The sequence below is a fragment of the Cydia strobilella genome, chromosome 13, assembly GCF_947568885.1.
Source record: "Cydia strobilella chromosome 13, ilCydStro3.1, whole genome shotgun sequence".
In the NCBI taxonomy this organism is placed as follows: domain Eukaryota; kingdom Metazoa; phylum Arthropoda; class Insecta; order Lepidoptera; family Tortricidae; genus Cydia; species Cydia strobilella.
The window spans coordinates 3,084,253-3,101,619 of NC_086053.1; the positions used below are offsets into that span (position 1 = coordinate 3,084,253).

Here is a 17,367-nt window from a genome sequence, read left to right on the forward strand (position 1 = left end):
CATGGACCCGGACTCGGATCCGGACCCAGACCCGGACCCGGAAATGCTACTAGAAAAGTGGGTTAGGTTAGGTTAGGTTAGAACTGTGACCCTTACAGAAACGAAATGCTATCAGATAAGTAGGTTAGGACGTTAGGTTAGGTTAGAACTGCGACCCTTACAAAAACGAAATGCTACTAGAAAAGTGGGTGGTTAAACCTCCTTTTCTACATTATTAGGCAATATTATAATAATTAGGCAATTAGGCGAAATTAGGCAAAAGATGGATTAGGATAATTAGGCAAAAGATGCTGTCTTTTTCATTTCATTGTCTGGAATCTAAGAGTGCACCATCAACAATAAGTAAACTTTCAGCAGCATCCCCCATTGAAGTCGGTTTTTTTTTCTTAAAAATTATTTTCAATTTTGTTTGTCAAATATTCTTGAATATTCTCGATACAGGTGCGTTGGGGTAAGATTGAAAGGGTTTTTCATGAGGGGTAAGACAAGGTAATGTACTAATGTGTTTCGAGCGTGGGTAGGTATATATGTGCATTTATTTGGCACGCCCTACAGCCCAGACGACTGGACGGTTTTTGACATATGAGGTGTGGTTAAATTCGTCAGAATTGTGGTAGAGTGACATAGGTTATATAAATTTTGAAAAAAAAAAAAAAAGGGAGGGGGGATTGTTTTCTTTTCTTACTATGGCAATATAGGATCGAATGAAAGCTAGTGAAAATACCATTTAAAAAATATATGTAAACAGTCAGTTTTTTTTTTGTTTTAATAATAGTTGCAGTTTAATGTAACAGAAAATTATACTGTTATTCAACTTGATGTACTTTTTTATTTTTGGATATATCTGGTTATTTATTTTTTAACATTATAAAAAGGTTATTTACAGTCACTTGGTATGTATTTTGGAATAATCCATTCAGTCATTTTCAATTTAGAGCAGTTCAAATTCAACTGTGCATTGTGAAATTTTTGAACGTTTTCTAATAATTTGCTAGACCAAGTAGTGAAAATGTTACAGTATGTTATGTATTTGTGATCTACTCACAAAACCCTTTCATTTGGCACCCCACATCCCCACATGGTGTTTAAAAGAAAAAAACTTTGTACTGCCGACTTTATGACGTCACAGCAACTACCCCAACCACTTTCGCGCTTGTCATCTCATATATTTGTATTCGGACATCATACTGAAATCATACCAAATATACCCATGTCCGAGACGAAATAAGCGAAAAGTAACCTAAAGCCTGTTCGACCACCTCACTAAAACCCTAAAACAAGTTATTATCTCGAAATGGCATCCCTACAACCACCAACAAAAATGTCATTTCTGAATATCAGCATCAATAGTAGCGGACTAGCGGATGAAACAACGCGCCAAATAGTATCTGATATTCCGGATAACTTCCAAATATAGATAAATATCTAAAATTCACGTTCAAAATATCTTTAACGGTCTTAGATACATATAGAACCATCACTTTCTGTTAAGCCGTTACAGAATGGTACTGTACCTATTGAATGTGTAAATACAACATCTCTTCTCAGCTCTTCTCATCTTACACAATCAATGTAGGTATATTTGCTGATAAGTAAGTGACAATGAACTTACATGTTCGCAGGATCTTTTGAATCACGTAACGTCAAGATGTCAGTAGAAAGTCGGGTGAAACCTGCTGTGCTTCTTGTCAATATTGGTTTTATTGCACTTTCCTTTCCGAACTTTCTCGAGGATAATGTAACCGAACTTTATTACAATTCAACGTAATACCTACCATCCATAATGTACTTTCATATTATTAAAAATGCGAAATTAAAATCTGTCTGTTACCTATTCACGTTTATGTGTCGAAATGTCAAAACTGAAATTGAACTTTATGCACATGCACGTAGGTCTATGTTGGTCTGTGGTCTTTGACCGATTAATCCGTCTTTGGCGTTGGTCCTGCGGTGCCGATATATCCGTCATTGGCGTCCAAAAGGTTAAAGTCACGTCTTTTCATTGTTTACTTCAAAATTTGTGAAAACTTTTCCTATAGAAACTCAGTAACTTCGGTAACTTCTTGAGAATAAAATGCTAATCTAGATAAAGTAATAAATTGTTTCAGGCGGAAGGTAAATTAAAACCATTTATAAAATAAAAAATGTATATTAAAACATCTCTGTAATGAAATTCTAATTAAGATCACTTTTTTGATAAAACATTTTTCAACTTCTTCCAAAACTCCTCTGGATTATTTTCATCCCAGGAATGGTAAATCTTTGTCTTAAGAAGATACTTTAATGTCGTTGTTAAGTATTTGTTATCTATTTCACCTATTTTTATCAACACCAACGGATCATACGCAGATCCATCTTCTAGAAATAGTCTATGATATTCTGCTAGCTGTGTCTCCCATCGGCACCATTGTGACCTAACAAAACTGTTGCTTATGACTAAAATTATGTATCTGCTCTCATTTATGCTTGTTACTATGGATTCTGAGATAAACGTACCTATTTCGAAGTCTCTCTCATAAACGCAAAGCTTTAAATATGGAGGCGACGATTCTAAATGCGATACCATCTCCATAACAAAATCCCTATCGTCAGCGCAATATGACACGAAGGAATCATATTTATGAGCTTTTTCAACCATGTTTTTTTGTTTTTGGACTTTTTGCTATCAACGTTCTTCCTAGTGCTAATTTAGCCAAGAATATCCAATATCTAATGTATATCCTGTATCTGTAGATAATCGTTACAGAAGACACAATTAATAGAATCGTAACGAGAGATGGATGGTGCTGTCCAAACGAGGACCATGATGTTTGAAATCTTTTGGTAAACTAAACAGTGTAGTTTCTTTACCGATGATAAGTATTCCGAGACTTTTCTGTCCTCCCAAACGTCAGGGCTGCTACATTGAAACTGTGATTGAGCAAAATAGTCCTTAAGTACGGTAGATCCGTTTTTGTCGAGCCATAAGTAAGTGTCGTACATTGAGCTGCAGTCACATACGAAGATGTTGTCCATGAGATCCACTTCAAAAGTCGAGTTTCTTACATCTTCTAACAGGTAGCTGATATCTTGCATCATGCTGACTGAAAAATGTGATATCTTGTTGTTCATTAAATATAATCGCTTGGGTGCGACTCCAGCTGCCAAAAACAGAGGTTTCCACCAAGATATAATAAGGTTTCCACTTAAGTCTAATACCTGTAGAAACTTTAATGGTTTGATGGTTTCTGCTGTAATGTAATAAAGTTGATTGTTCTTCAAGTTTAAATGTGTCAGATTTGGCATCATTTCAAACATATTGTCATTGTCATAGAACCGTTTAATGCCACAGTTCACCAATAAAAGTATTTTCAGTTCATTGAGACCGTTAAACTGTGCGCTAGTAAGATTCTCATTGGCGACTAAAGGGTTGTTAGCTAAATTTAGCATTTCAAGCTGTTTGAGCGGCCTAAATGTATCTCGCCCTATAAAATATATTGTGCCATTTTCAAGGTTCAAAATCCGTAACTTCTCCAGTCCTCTAAATGTATATTCAAATATAGTTTTTATTCGGTTATAGGAAAGGTTAAGAACTCTCAGTTTCTTACTTTGGCTGAATGTGTCTTTGCCTATTTCATAATACAAGGGGTTTGCTGCGCTGCCCTTGTTACTGGATACGTCTAGTAGGATGAGTTGGTTGGATAGGTGAGTTTGGTGATCTCCGGGTAAGTTATTTCCTCCCAGCAATAATTGGCCCCCATGTTTAAAATTCATTTGTTTACGTTACATGTCCGTCTTTGGGTCACAAACTTACATATGTACACCAAATTTCAACTTAATTTTTTTATTTATTTTTTATTCATTAAATATATACAACAAACTTTTCACTATTTCTAATTATACATTTTAATTTAAGCCAGCATTTAAAGACATAGTGTGCAGTAACAGCCCAAAAAGACCGGGGCCTGTGCTAGGGCTAGTTACAATATATGTGACACAATTTTTAGAGAGCGATCGGATTTTGGATAAACAATTTTCTTATAATATAAAGTTTACTTAATTCAATTAAAAAAGCTTAATTAAATAAACATGCATTACTGGTATTTTTTATTTTTATGTACGTATTTAATATACGTATATTGGGTTTTATAATTATGTAAGTCTATATATATTATTTGCTATCTAATACACATACATACATATATATTATATGGAAAAATAGAGAAATATGACACGGAGTTACGTTTAATTGGTCCAGTAGTTTCGGAGCTGCGACAGACGGACAGACAGACAGACGCACGAGTGATCCTATAAGGGTTCCGTTTTTTCCTTTTGAGGTACGGAACCCTAAAAAAAATACTCCGTACTTAATTGCATGGCAAACCTTTTTTCCTATTCGAGGCTTTTCTTGTTTACCCTAAAATCTTTTTGCGAAAATAGTGTTTATACAATGACCGTACATACAGTTGAGTTGAGCTACAAATAGTTGATTTGATAGGTATTACTTAACTGGAAGTTCTGACCATTGACCATTCATATGTGTGTGGTGGTCAAACATGGGTTCACACCTCGATTGTGAGATTTGTGCGGTATACAGGGTGGAAAAAATTAATGGGCCCCGGAGGGAAAGTGCCTTAAAACAGCTCATTTGACTTGAAGGAAACATTATTTTATTTAAAAAAAAGAAACAAAACTGCATTCAAAGATTTCTTTTTTTAACCGACTTCAAGATTTCAAAAGGAGGAGGTTATCAATTCGGTTGTATATTTTTTTAACCGACTCCAAGATTTCAAAAGGAGGAGGTTATCAATTCGGTTGTTTTTTTTTTTCATGTTTGTTACTCCATAACTCCGTCATTTCTGGACCGATTTTGAAAATTCTTTTTTTGATTGTAAGTATATACATACAGATTGGTCCCGTTTTTGTCAAAACGCAGTTCTGATGATGGGATCCATGAGGAATCGAGGGAACTCCTCAAATGTTAAAGGCATACATATAGTGGTTTTAGTATTTTCATCAACAAATCAAGCACTTACATTTAAAAAAGTGACATTTGATGAAGTGGAATTGCTGATGATGATCAGAACGGAACTCTTTAATGAGGCATAGTTCACGTTTGGCGATTTGTCCTCTTCGTTATGTTTGTTAAGCAAGTTAGGTTTTCAAGAAACATTTTTGTCAAGCTCGAGTTGGTCGATGATGGGATCGATGAGGAATCGAGGGAACTCCTCAAATGTGAAAGGCATACATATAGTGATTTTTGTATTTTTATCAACAAATCCAGTTTTTCCATTTTAAAAAGTGACATTTGATGAAGTGGAACTGCTGATGATGATCAGAATGGAACTCTTTAATGACGCATAGTTTACGTTTGGCGATTTGTCCTCTTCTTTATATTTGTTATGACATATTTTTGTCAAGCTCGAGTTCTGATGATGAGACTCATGAGGAACCGAGGGAACTCCTCAAATGTGAAAGGCATACATATTGTGATTTTTGTATTTTCAACAACAAATCCAGCATTTACATTTAAAAAAGTGACATTTGATGAAGTGGAACTGCTGATGATGATCAGAATGGAACTCTTCAATGACACATAATTCACGTTTGGCAATTTGTTCTCTTCCTTATGGACCCAGACCCAAACTTGGACCGGGTCTGGACATGGACTCCAACTCGGATCCGGACCCGGACCGAACTCTGACCCAAACTTGGACCCGGACAACCGGACATGGACCCGGACTCGGATCCGGACCCAGACCCGGACCCGGAAATGCTACTAGAAAAGTGGGTTAGGTTAGGTTAGGTTAGAACTGTGACCCTTACAGAAACGAAATGCTATCAGATAAGTAGGTTAGGACGTTAGGTTAGGTTAGAACTGCGACCCTTACAAAAACGAAATGCTACTAGAAAAGTGGGTGGTTAAACCTCCTTTTCTACATTATTAGGCAATATTATAATAATTAGGCAATTAGGCGAAATTAGGCAAAAGATGGATTAGGATAATTAGGCAAAAGATGCTGTCTTTTTCATTTCATTGTCTGGAATCTAAGAGTGCACCATCAACAATAAGTAAACTTTCAGCAGCATCCCCCATTGAAGTCGGTTTTTTTTTCTTAAAAATTATTTTCAATTTTGTTTGTCAAATATTCTTGAATATTCTCGATACAGGTGCGTTGGGGTAAGATTGAAAGGGTTTTTCATGAGGGGTAAGACAAGGTAATGTACTAATGTGTTTCGAGCGTGGGTAGGTATATATGTGCATTTATTTGGCACGCCCTACAGCCCAGACGACTGGACGGTTTTTGACATATGAGGTGTGGTTAAATTCGTCAGAATTGTGGTAGAGTGACATAGGTTATATAAATTTTGAAAAAAAAAAAAAAGGGAGGGGGGATTGTTTTCTTTTCTTACTATGGCAATATAGGATCGAATGAAAGCTAGTGAAAATACCATTTAAAAAATATATGTAAACAGTCAGTTTTTTTTTTGTTTTAATAATAGTTGCAGTTTAATGTAACAGAAAATTATACTGTTATTCAACTTGATGTACTTTTTTATTTTTGGATATATCTGGTTATTTATTTTTTAACATTATAAAAAGGTTATTTACAGTCACTTGGTATGTATTTTGGAATAATCCATTCAGTCATTTTCAATTTAGAGCAGTTCAAATTCAACTGTGCATTGTGAAATTTTTGAACGTTTTCTAATAATTTGCTAGACCAAGTAGTGAAAATGTTACAGTATGTTATGTATTTGTGATCTACTCACAAAACCCTTTCATTTGGCACCCCACATCCCCACATGGTGTTTAAAAGAAAAAAACTTTGTACTGCCGACTTTATGACGTCACAGCAACTACCCCAACCACTTTCGCGCTTGTCATCTCATATATTTGTATTCGGACATCATACTGAAATCATACCAAATATACCCATGTCCGAGACGAAATAAGCGAAAAGTAACCTAAAGCCTGTTCGACCACCTCACTAAAACCCTAAAACAAGTTATTATCTCGAAATGGCATCCCTACAACCACCAACAAAAATGTCATTTCTGAATATCAGCATCAATAGTAGCGGACTAGCGGATGAAACAACGCGCCAAATAGTATCTGATATTCCGGATAACTTCCAAATATAGATAAATATCTAAAATTCACGTTCAAAATATCTTTAACGGTCTTAGATACATATAGAACCATCACTTTCTGTTAAGCCGTTACAGAATGGTACTGTACCTATTGAATGTGTAAATACAACATCTCTTCTCAGCTCTTCTCATCTTACACAATCAATGTAGGTATATTTGCTGATAAGTAAGTGACAATGAACTTACATGTTCGCAGGATCTTTTGAATCACGTAACGTCAAGATGTCAGTAGAAAGTCGGGTGAAACCTGCTGTGCTTCTTGTCAATATTGGTTTTATTGCACTTTCCTTTCCGAACTTTCTCGAGGATAATGTAACCGAACTTTATTACAATTCAACGTAATACCTACCATCCATAATGTACTTTCATATTATTAAAAATGCGAAATTAAAATCTGTCTGTTACCTATTCACGTTTATGTGTCGAAATGTCAAAACTGAAATTGAACTTTATGCACATGCACGTAGGTCTATGTTGGTCTGTGGTCTTTGACCGATTAATCCGTCTTTGGCGTTGGTCCTGCGGTGCCGATATATCCGTCATTGGCGTCCAAAAGGTTAAAGTCACGTCTTTTCATTGTTTACTTCAAAATTTGTGAAAACTTTTCCTATAGAAACTCAGTAACTTCGGTAACTTCTTGAGAATAAAATGCTAATCTAGATAAAGTAATAAATTGTTTCAGGCGGAAGGTAAATTAAAACCATTTATAAAATAAAAAATGTATATTAAAACATCTCTGTAATGAAATTCTAATTAAGATCACTTTTTTGATAAAACATTTTTCAACTTCTTCCAAAACTCCTCTGGATTATTTTCATCCCAGGAATGGTAAATCTTTGTCTTAAGAAGATACTTTAATGTCGTTGTTAAGTATTTGTTATCTATTTCACCTATTTTTATCAACACCAACGGATCATACGCAGATCCATCTTCTAGAAATAGTCTATGATATTCTGCTAGCTGTGTCTCCCATCGGCACCATTGTGACCTAACAAAACTGTTGCTTATGACTAAAATTATGTATCTGCTCTCATTTATGCTTGTTACTATGGATTCTGAGATAAACGTACCTATTTCGAAGTCTCTCTCATAAACGCAAAGCTTTAAATATGGAGGCGACGATTCTAAATGCGATACCATCTCCATAACAAAATCCCTATCGTCAGCGCAATATGACACGAAGGAATCATATTTATGAGCTTTTTCAACCATGTTTTCTGTTTTTGGACTTTTTGCTATCAACGTTCTTCCTAGTGCTAATTTAGCCAAGAATATCCAATATCTAATGTATATCCTGTATCTGTAGATAATCGTTACAGAAGACACAATTAATAGAATCGTAACGAGAGATGGTGCTGTCCAAACGAGGACCATGATGTTTGAAATCTTTTGGTAAACTAAACAGTGTAGTTTCTTTACCGATGATAAGTATTCCGAGACTTTTCTGTCCTCCCAAACGTCAGGGCTGCTACATTGAAACTGTGATTGAGCAAAATAGTCCTTAAGTACGGTAGATCCGTTTTTGTCGAGCCATAAGTAAGTGTCGTACATTGAGCTGCAGTCACATACGAAGATGTTGTCCATGAGATCCACTTCAAAAGTCGAATTTCTTACATCTTCTAACAGGTAGCTGATATCTTGCATCATGCTGACTGAAAAATGTGATATCTTGTTGTTCATTAAATATAATCGCTTGGGTGCGACTCCAGCTGCCAAAAACAGAGGTTTCCACCAAGATATAATAAGGTTTCCACTTAAGTCTAATACCTGTAGAAACTTTAATGGTTTGATGGTTTCTGCTGTAATGTAATAAAGTTGATTGTTCTTCAAGTTTAAATGTGTCAGATTTGGCATCATTTCAAACATATTGTCATTGTCATAGAACCGTTTAATGCCACAGTTCACCAATAAAAGTATTTTCAGTTCATTGAGACCGTTAAACTGTGCGCTAGTAAGATTCTCATTGGCGACTAAAGGGTTGTTAGCTAAATTTAGCATTTCAAGCTGTTTGAGCGGCCTAAATGTATCTCGCCCTATAAAATATATTGTGCCATTTTCAAGGTTCAAAATCCGTAACTTCTCCAGTCCTCTAAATGTATATTCAAATATAGTTTTTATTCGGTTATAGGAAAGGTTAAGAACTCTCAGTTTCTTACTTTGGCTGAATGTGTCTTTGCCTATTTCATAATACAAGGGGTTTGCTGCGCTGCCCTTGTTACTGGATACGTCTAGTAGGATGAGTTGGTTGGATAGGTGAGTTTGGTGATCTCCGGGTAAGTTATTTCCTCCCAGCAATAAGACTTTTAGGTTAGGAAACCTGGTGTCATCAAACGTGTTTGGTCCTATTGCGATTACGGAGACTCTTCTCAAATCCAGCACTTCGATATTTTCCATGCGAGGAAAGGCGTCATCGTTGATCACTTCAAATTGGTTTTGAGCCAAGTTGAGACTCTTTATAGTTGTTTGCGCTATAATGTTGATCAGCCGTTGCGGCGGCTGTTTTCTGAAGCCCATACCAGATAAGTCTAGGCTTGTCAAATTGATGCCTTCTGCCATCATTTTCAGTAAAAAATTGCCAATCAAACTAGAGTTAAGATCATTTTCTCCAACATGTAGCTCCTTTAAATTCCTCAACGGTAGGAAACTATTGGAATGTATGAAGTCAAGAGAACACAAGTGTATTTCGAGGTGCTTTAGTGAAGTTCCTACCATTGGAATGAAGGCTTCTTCAGGTATTTGCTCGAAACAGTTCTCTGATAAGTCTAGACCTCTTAAAGAGGGTAGGATGCTGACTTTAAACGCGGGAGTCAGGTCAAGTACATTCTTGAACCCGTTATTAACTAGGGTAAGGTTGCGGAGATTGGTCAGGCCTTCGAATGTGTCTTGAGCCAGGCTTTGTAGGCGAATGTTATAGGAGATGGAGAGTTGCTGAAGGTTGCTCATATTGCGGAAGACGCCTGGTTCAATGTTTCTGAGCAAATGGTTGGCTTCAATCTCTAGGATTTTCAGGTGATGCAGGGTGTCAAGGTCGCCTTTTCGTAAACTTGTGATGGCTGTGGTCCTTACACGGAGGGATTTGCTTACATATCGAATCTGAAAAAAGACATTTGGGAGATTTAATTATGTCATAAAACGTAACATTTGCCAAGCGCAAGCGAAGAAGAAGAAGCTGTGTACCACCTGCAATAATATGTTACTCTACGAAGGCTGCAAAAATATGTAACACGCCCTTATGGCTGTACGGCCTTCGTTGTGTAACATATTATTGCAGGTGACTGTACTGTGTTAATGCGACTTCGAAATTCATAAGTCATAACATTTTAACTAACTTCCATCCATACCGTAAAGTCGGAAATTTTTAAGATAAGCTTCTTCTACAATTTGGACATGCTTATAAAAAATACAAGTTGCTACGTTACCAATTATTCATTCCGAAATATGACATCATCTTATATAGGTTCTAAGTAATACTACTGTTATCTAGTTTGCTTCGGGAACAGCGACATCTTTGAAGTAATTTGAACAACAAAGTAAACATACTCTATATCGGCTCGAACACCAACATTTAATACATTTCATCAATATTTTAACTCAACGAGAAAAGGGCGGAGGCAAATATTGTGTTGTTAAATTTAACAGATTATTAATATCATATCATTTAATGAAATATCAGTAATAACTACAAGGATACCGCTTATATTATGCTATGTAAGAAATGCTTGGCGGGGAAAGTGGACAGCTGTGAGTGCAGAGTTTTGAGTGCAGTGCTGTGACATGATTTTTGTTACATAAGCCATCCTTGAGCGTCATATATTCATATCTCCACTCGTTTCACGTTCACGTTCAGTTATCGAATTTCATGGTAGATGGCGCAGCCTGTACTTTAGATGGCGCTATCGATTGTTTGCCGTGACTTGTATATAACATTTGAGGAAGCTTTGTTCCATACTCTGATTTTCCGAGACGCAAGTCTCACCCCCACTGCAACAGCTAGTTAGACTTCCCGTGCCACCCAGGGAGGTCTGTAGCTATTCAGGAACCGGTATTGGCAAGGTACCGGACAATTTTCCTTGCCACACAAGGTAATAATTTAAATAAAATGCCTTCACCCTGAGTTAGATTATATTGTTACGTGTACGACAAAATTGAAATTAATTCATAATTGCACTTTTCCTTTTTTTCTGGCAAATTAGCATGGTTATAAAAAACCGGACAAGTGCGAGTCGGACTCGCCCACCGAGGGTTCCATACTTTTTAGTATTTGTTGTTATAGCGGCAACAGGAATACATCATCTGTGAAAAGTTCAACTGTCTAGCTTTTACGGTTCATGAGATACAGCCTGGTGACAGACAGACAGACGTAGGGACGGACAGTGAAGTCTTAGTAACAGGGTCCCGTTTTTACCCTTTGGGTAGGGAACCCTAAAAAAAAGAAAGGGGATAATATTTTATCACAGGGACACGTACCTTGGGAAACGTCTTGCACTCGTAGTTGCCGAAGCACACGATGACGTGTTGATGCTTGCTGGCGCGGCAGATGCAGCCGGAGGCAGTGTCCGTTCCCAGCTCTATCGGCAGATCTACGCTGCGGCCTTCATTCTGAAAATTAAATTATTTAAGTGTTAGTAAGTACAACAAAACTTAAAATAGTGTCATACCTACAAACAATTACAATTTACAAAAGACACACATAGGTAAAATAAATTATAAAATAAAATACAATAATAAATAAAATCAATCTAGATGCACCATTTCTCAACATTTGTTGCGAAAAGAACATTTTAAAATGATTAGTGTAAAAACATTAATATAAATTGTTTGAGGCATTTCTATTAAATGTCCAAGCGGCATTCAACAAGCTATCATGATGTGTGTTCTGGTACCATAAAATCTAGAGGGATATAGCGTCAGAGGGAAAATTCTCACCACCGTCCTGACCCAAATTTTCTAAAGAAAAAAGACCATTTAATGTATTTGAGGTTAAAGTCCTTAAATATCCCGAAAAGGTGTATCGGGAAGTGATCAGAAATGAACTGTGAAATTAGTTATTTCTATTCGGCAACGGGTGTCGCTAAATAGTAATAAGTTGTAAGTTTATATCTCAATTACTTGCTACTGGATGGAGTTGGTAATGTCCGAACTGTACCAAGTTGGCGTCTAAGAAACTTCGTAATCGTCGAATAAGCGTTATTACCTTGCCCAAAATACCCGTCGCGTGTCTAATGATAATGACGAATGTTTTCAATCAGTGTGTTACCAAGAAAATCTCGACAGGGAGCTCATTCCACAGCCGGGGAGGAGATTCGTCTTAAACCGCACAGCTCTCCAGCTCCTTAGACTTTAGAACTTTCAATATCACTTGTGAGTTTGGGATCGTCGACGATTCGTACAGCGAGCCTTTGAGCTTAGTGGAAAGGACTTACCTGGGAGAGGATGGTAGCGAACTCTTTGTAGTCAGTGTCGAGATTGGCTCAAGCACACTGCGCGTAACACAACAGCAGCACAACATCGTGCACCGTATACTGGTGGTCTACCCGAAACTAACCTGAGAGAGGATGGCAGCGATCCCTTCGTAGTCAGTGTCGAGATTGGCTCAAACACACTGCGCGTAACACAACAGCAGCACAACATCGTGCACCGTATTCTGGTGGTCTACCCGAAACTAACCTGAGAGAGGATGGCAGTGATCCCTTCGTAGTCAGTGTCGAGATTGGCTCAAGCTCACTGCGCGTAACACAACAGCAGCACAACATCGTGCACCGTATTCTGGTGGTCTACCCGAAACTAACCTGAGAGAGGATGGCAGCGATCCCTTCGTAGTCAGTGTCGAGATTGGCTCAAGCACACTGCGCGTAACACAACAGCAGCACAACATCGTGCACCGTATACTGGTGGTCTACCCGAAACTAACCTGAGAGAGGATGGCAGCGATCCCTTCGTAGTCAGTGTCGAGATTGGCTCAAGCACACTGCGCGTAACACAACAGCAGCACAACATTGTGCACCGTATACTGGCGGTCTTCCCGAAACTAACCTAAGAGAGGATGGCAGCGATCCCTTCGTAGTCAGTGTCGAGATTGGCTCAAGCACACTGCGCGTAACACAACAGTAGCACAACATTGTGCACCGTATACTGGTGGTCTACCCGAAACTAACCTGAGAGATGATGGTAGCGATCCCTTCATAGTCAGTGTCGAGATTGGCTCTTGCACACTGTGCGTAACACAACAGCAGCACAACATCGTGCACCGTATACTGGTGGTCTACCAGAAACTAACCTGAGAGAGGATGGTAGCAATCCCTTCGTAGTCAGTGTCGAGATTGGCTCAAGCACACTGCGCGTAACACAACAGCAGCACAACATTGTGCACCGTATACTGGCGGTCTTCCCGAAACTAACCTAAGAGAGGATGGCAGCGATCCCTTCGTAGTCAGTGTCGAGATTGGCTCAAGCACACTGCGCGTAACACAACAGTAGCACAACATTGTGCACCGTATACTGGTGGTCTACCCGAAACTAACCTGAGAGATGATGGTAGCGATCCCTTCATAGTCAGTGTCGAGATTGGCTCTTGCACACTGCGCGTAAAACAACAGCAGCACAACATTGTGCACCGTATTCTGGTGGTCTACCCGAAACTAACCTGAGAGAGGATGGTAGCGATCCCTTCGTAGTCAGTGTCGAGATTGGCTCTTGCACACTGCGCGTAACACAACAGCAGCACAACATCGTGCTCCGTATACTGGTGGTCTACCCGAAACTTACCTGAGAGAGGATGGCAGCGATCCCTTCGTAGTCAGTGTCGAGATTGGCTCTTGCACACTGCGCGTAACACAACAGCAGCACAACATCGTGCTCCGTATACTGGTGGTCTACCCGAAACTAACCTGAGAGAGGATGGCAGCGATCCCTTCGTAGTCAGTGTCGAGATTGGCTCTTGCACACTGCGCGTAACACAACAGCAGCACAACATCGTGCACCGTATACTGGTGGTCTACCCGAAACTAACCTGAGAGAGGATGGTAGCGATCCCTTCGTAGTCAGTGTTGAGATTGGCTCTTGCACACTGTGCGTAACACAACAGCAGCACAACATCGTGCACCGTATACTGGTGGTCTACCAGAAACTAACCTGAGAGAGGATGGTAGCAATCCCTTCGTAGTCAGTGTCGAGATTGGCTCTTGCACACTGCGCGTAACACAACAGCAGCACAACATCGTGCACCGTATACTGGTGGTCTACCAGAAACTAACCTGAGAGAGGATGGTAGCAATCCCTTCGTAGTCAGTGTCGAGATTGGCTCTTGCACACTGCGCGTAACACAACAGCAGCACAACATCGTGCACCGTATACTGGTGGTCTACCAGAAACTAACCTGAGAGAGGATGGTAGCAATCCCTTCGTAGTCAGTGTCGAGATTGGCTCTTGCACACTGCGCGTAACACAACAGCAGCCACAGGTAGCGAGCGCCGAACATCTCGCGTCGACTCTGCGGATAAGTTAAACATTATTTTAATTAATGGAGGCATAAACTCTTAAATCGACATAAAGCGCAAGGTCGTGAGTTCAAACCTCCTTAGCAATGATTCTGGTTCAGAAAAAAATACAATAAAAAGAGGGTCAAAGGTAGGTAAGTATGTCCAGTTTTTTGGACGTTGCCGAATTAAGGGTTAAATATTGAGCATTAAAGGTAGTACCTAACATGGTAGTAACTTTCCAACCAGAAAACTCATTTCCCGACCCGCACCAGTAAGAAAGTGTCTTAGATCAAATGGTACTTATTAACGAAATATCTTGATAATTAATAGTTAATTCTCGGCGTAAAAAACATCTGATTTCAATAAGGTCTATTTTTCCCTATGAATTCTTGAGATATAAGTTTGCCAAGCTCATAAGAAAAAACCGGGCAAGTGCGAGTCGGACTCGCCCACCGAGGGCTCTGTACTTTTTGTATTTGTTGTTATAGCGGCAACGAACTAGCCTCACGCTACGCTACGCTGTTGTCTGACTATCACGGTTCATGAGATACAGCCTGGTGACAGACAGACGGACAGCGGAGTCTTAGTAATAGGGTCCCGTTTATACCCTTTGGGTTTTTTTTTTCATAATTTAAGAGCATGGCTCTTGTCGGTGGAGTATGCGCCAGTTTTCTCGGTCCTCGGCCAGGTTCTTTAGGTCCCTGTAAGACACGACATTTGCTTTCGCTTTCAGTTGTTGTGTGTAGCTTGCTCGTGGTTTTCCGCGGCCTCTTCTCGCTTCTATCTTGCCTTCTAATATAGTGTTAAAGAAAATGTCGTGTCTTATCAAGTGACCTATCATTCTGCCTCGTCTATTTTCTATAGTTCTCAGCAGGTTTCTCTTCTCTCCCACAATTCGAAGCACTTCCTCGTTCGTTTTTTTCTCCGTCCAACTTATTCTTTCCATTCTTCTCCACAACCACATCTCAAAAGCTTCTAATCGCTTCCTATCTTTCTGCCGCATTGTCCACGTCTCACACCCATACAAAGCGATGCTCCAGATGTATAACCCTTTGGGTACGGAACCCTAAAAAATACTTTTTATCAAAAACTTGTTTTCTGAGTGGTTTGATTTTTGCTTTCATTTTGACTGTCACAAGTGACAAGACAGGCAGTACCATAATAACTTTTTGTGTACAGTCGCCATCAGATATATCGTAGCGGCCAAGGTGCTCACAAATATCTGAACACGCCTCTATTGTCAAGGCGCTAGAGTGCGTGTTCAGATATTGTGAAGTAGTAGTCCTACTTTGCTCCAATCCAATCCAATTATTTTACGGTACGTAAAGAACAAATACAGAATAGAATAAATGGAAAACCCTGTACTTACAGACCGTATCGCTAAATAATAGTTATCCGTTACTTTTCCATGTCAAAACAATGCAATAAAACGCATCTACGAGTCAAACGCAGGAAGCGAATGTTTGCAAGGCGTGAACTAGATCGTATGTTTGTCAATCGCAATCCCTATCAAAACAACGCGACTAAGTTATTTTTAGTTATTATAGACAAAGAGCTAGCTTAGAACAGTGTCGCCGAAGTCGCGTCGGAAGCGATTCTGCGACACTGACACAGCGGCTATGACGCTGCGGCCGTTGCGAAAGAGCCGCTTTGCTCCGAAGTCTAGCTTTATCCGCTACTATTAAGAGCCATCCCAAACTAGCGTCTTTTAAGCGTCGGCATCGAGTGAGCGCTAAGGAAAATGGCGTCGCTGCGCAGTTGCGCCAACGTTTGCAGCAGCAGCGATACAGTTGACTAGACGCTGACGCTCGGGAGACGCTAGCACAGAATAAGTAATAGTATTATCATACAGAACGGCCACGCACCGCCCCGCCCCGATTCGAATAACCTCGCCCCGCGACAGCAGATTGACGAGCTTGTGGCGAACGCTCAGTTCGGATTTAAACAACTTACACAATGACGCATGACGCGTTTGCATACACACTTGTCGTTCACACAGAAACGCAAATGATCTTTGATGGATGGTTTTTATGTCGACTGTACTACGTACTACGTCACCGAGCTACGTGTGGCGTGGGCAGTACTTTGACTATTTGCTATTTAAACTAGCTGAAGAAATATTTATATTATTTATTAGCGTAAATGGCAGAGCTACCTATTTACATACATAACAGAGCGTGTATCATATCCTTGATTATGTGCTATGTGTATGTAACTATGCGCCGAAAGATCGCAAGAGGCCTCCTTTATGTAATGAACGTGTCGATGAACTTTTTTGTTCGTTTAGTGGTTTATTATGGCCGCCGTGACAACTGACCTCTGAGACAACCATACTGACCTGGCCACGAGAATGTGCCTTGTATGGCAGCTAATTCAATCAAATCCGTAAAGCTCGAGAATATACTGCCAATTTGTCATGAAATATTATCTGACCCAATATCATTTTCTCAGCTTTTTCAGAACTATTAGAAGAACGGCGTTTCGTAAGGAACATTCTCGTGGAATGCACCCCCTACGCTCTTTTCTTGAATTACTTAAGCGTACTTACTTTTCAATCGATCCCAAAAGTACACCTCCACAACTACTATTTTAAACCAGCGCTTAACCCATCACATTCACTCTCCAAAAACCACGATATACAAAACTTTCCACGAAAACTCCAGGAGAAACCAACTCATCACAACCGCTCACTTTCTTTGTTTTTTTTTTTCTCGCGATTCTCGAATATATTTTGTACAAAACAGTTGTACCTTAG

General features: G+C 39.2%; 1 protein-coding gene and 1 pseudogene across 1 annotated transcript; both read right to left on the reverse strand.

Moving 5' to 3' along the window:
- Positions 1-2,172: 2,172 nt before the first annotated feature.
- LOC134746884 (toll-like receptor 2) lies at positions 2,173-3,753 on the reverse strand (annotated as a pseudogene).
- Positions 3,754-7,880: 4,127 nt separating this feature from the next.
- Positions 7,881-17,367, reverse strand: LOC134746436 (toll-like receptor 2). The gene is made up of 4 exons (XM_063680807.1): positions 17,161-17,367; positions 14,510-14,623; positions 11,602-11,733; positions 7,881-10,227 (listed from the first exon to the last, which is right to left on the reverse strand). Exons 2-4 carry the CDS (start codon positions 14,609-14,611, stop codon positions 7,894-7,896), a joined length of 2,568 nt encoding a protein of 855 aa, XP_063536877.1. The 5' UTR covers positions 14,612-14,623; positions 17,161-17,367; the 3' UTR covers positions 7,881-7,893.

Excerpts from the sequence above, each read along its gene's own strand:
- LOC134746436 (XM_063680807.1), bottom strand. The coding sequence starts at position 14,611 with ATGTTCGGCGCTCGCTACCTGTGGCTGCTGTTGTGTTACGCGCAGTGT. Across the intron at positions 11,734-14,509 it reads TTGCTACCATCCTCTCTCAG|AATGAAGGCCGCAGCGTAGA; the intron begins GTTAGTTTCTGG and ends TTTAATTTTCAG. Across the intron at positions 10,228-11,601 it reads AGTGCAAGACGTTTCCCAAG|ATTCGATATGTAAGCAAATC; the intron begins GTACGTGTCCCT and ends GTCTTTTTTCAG.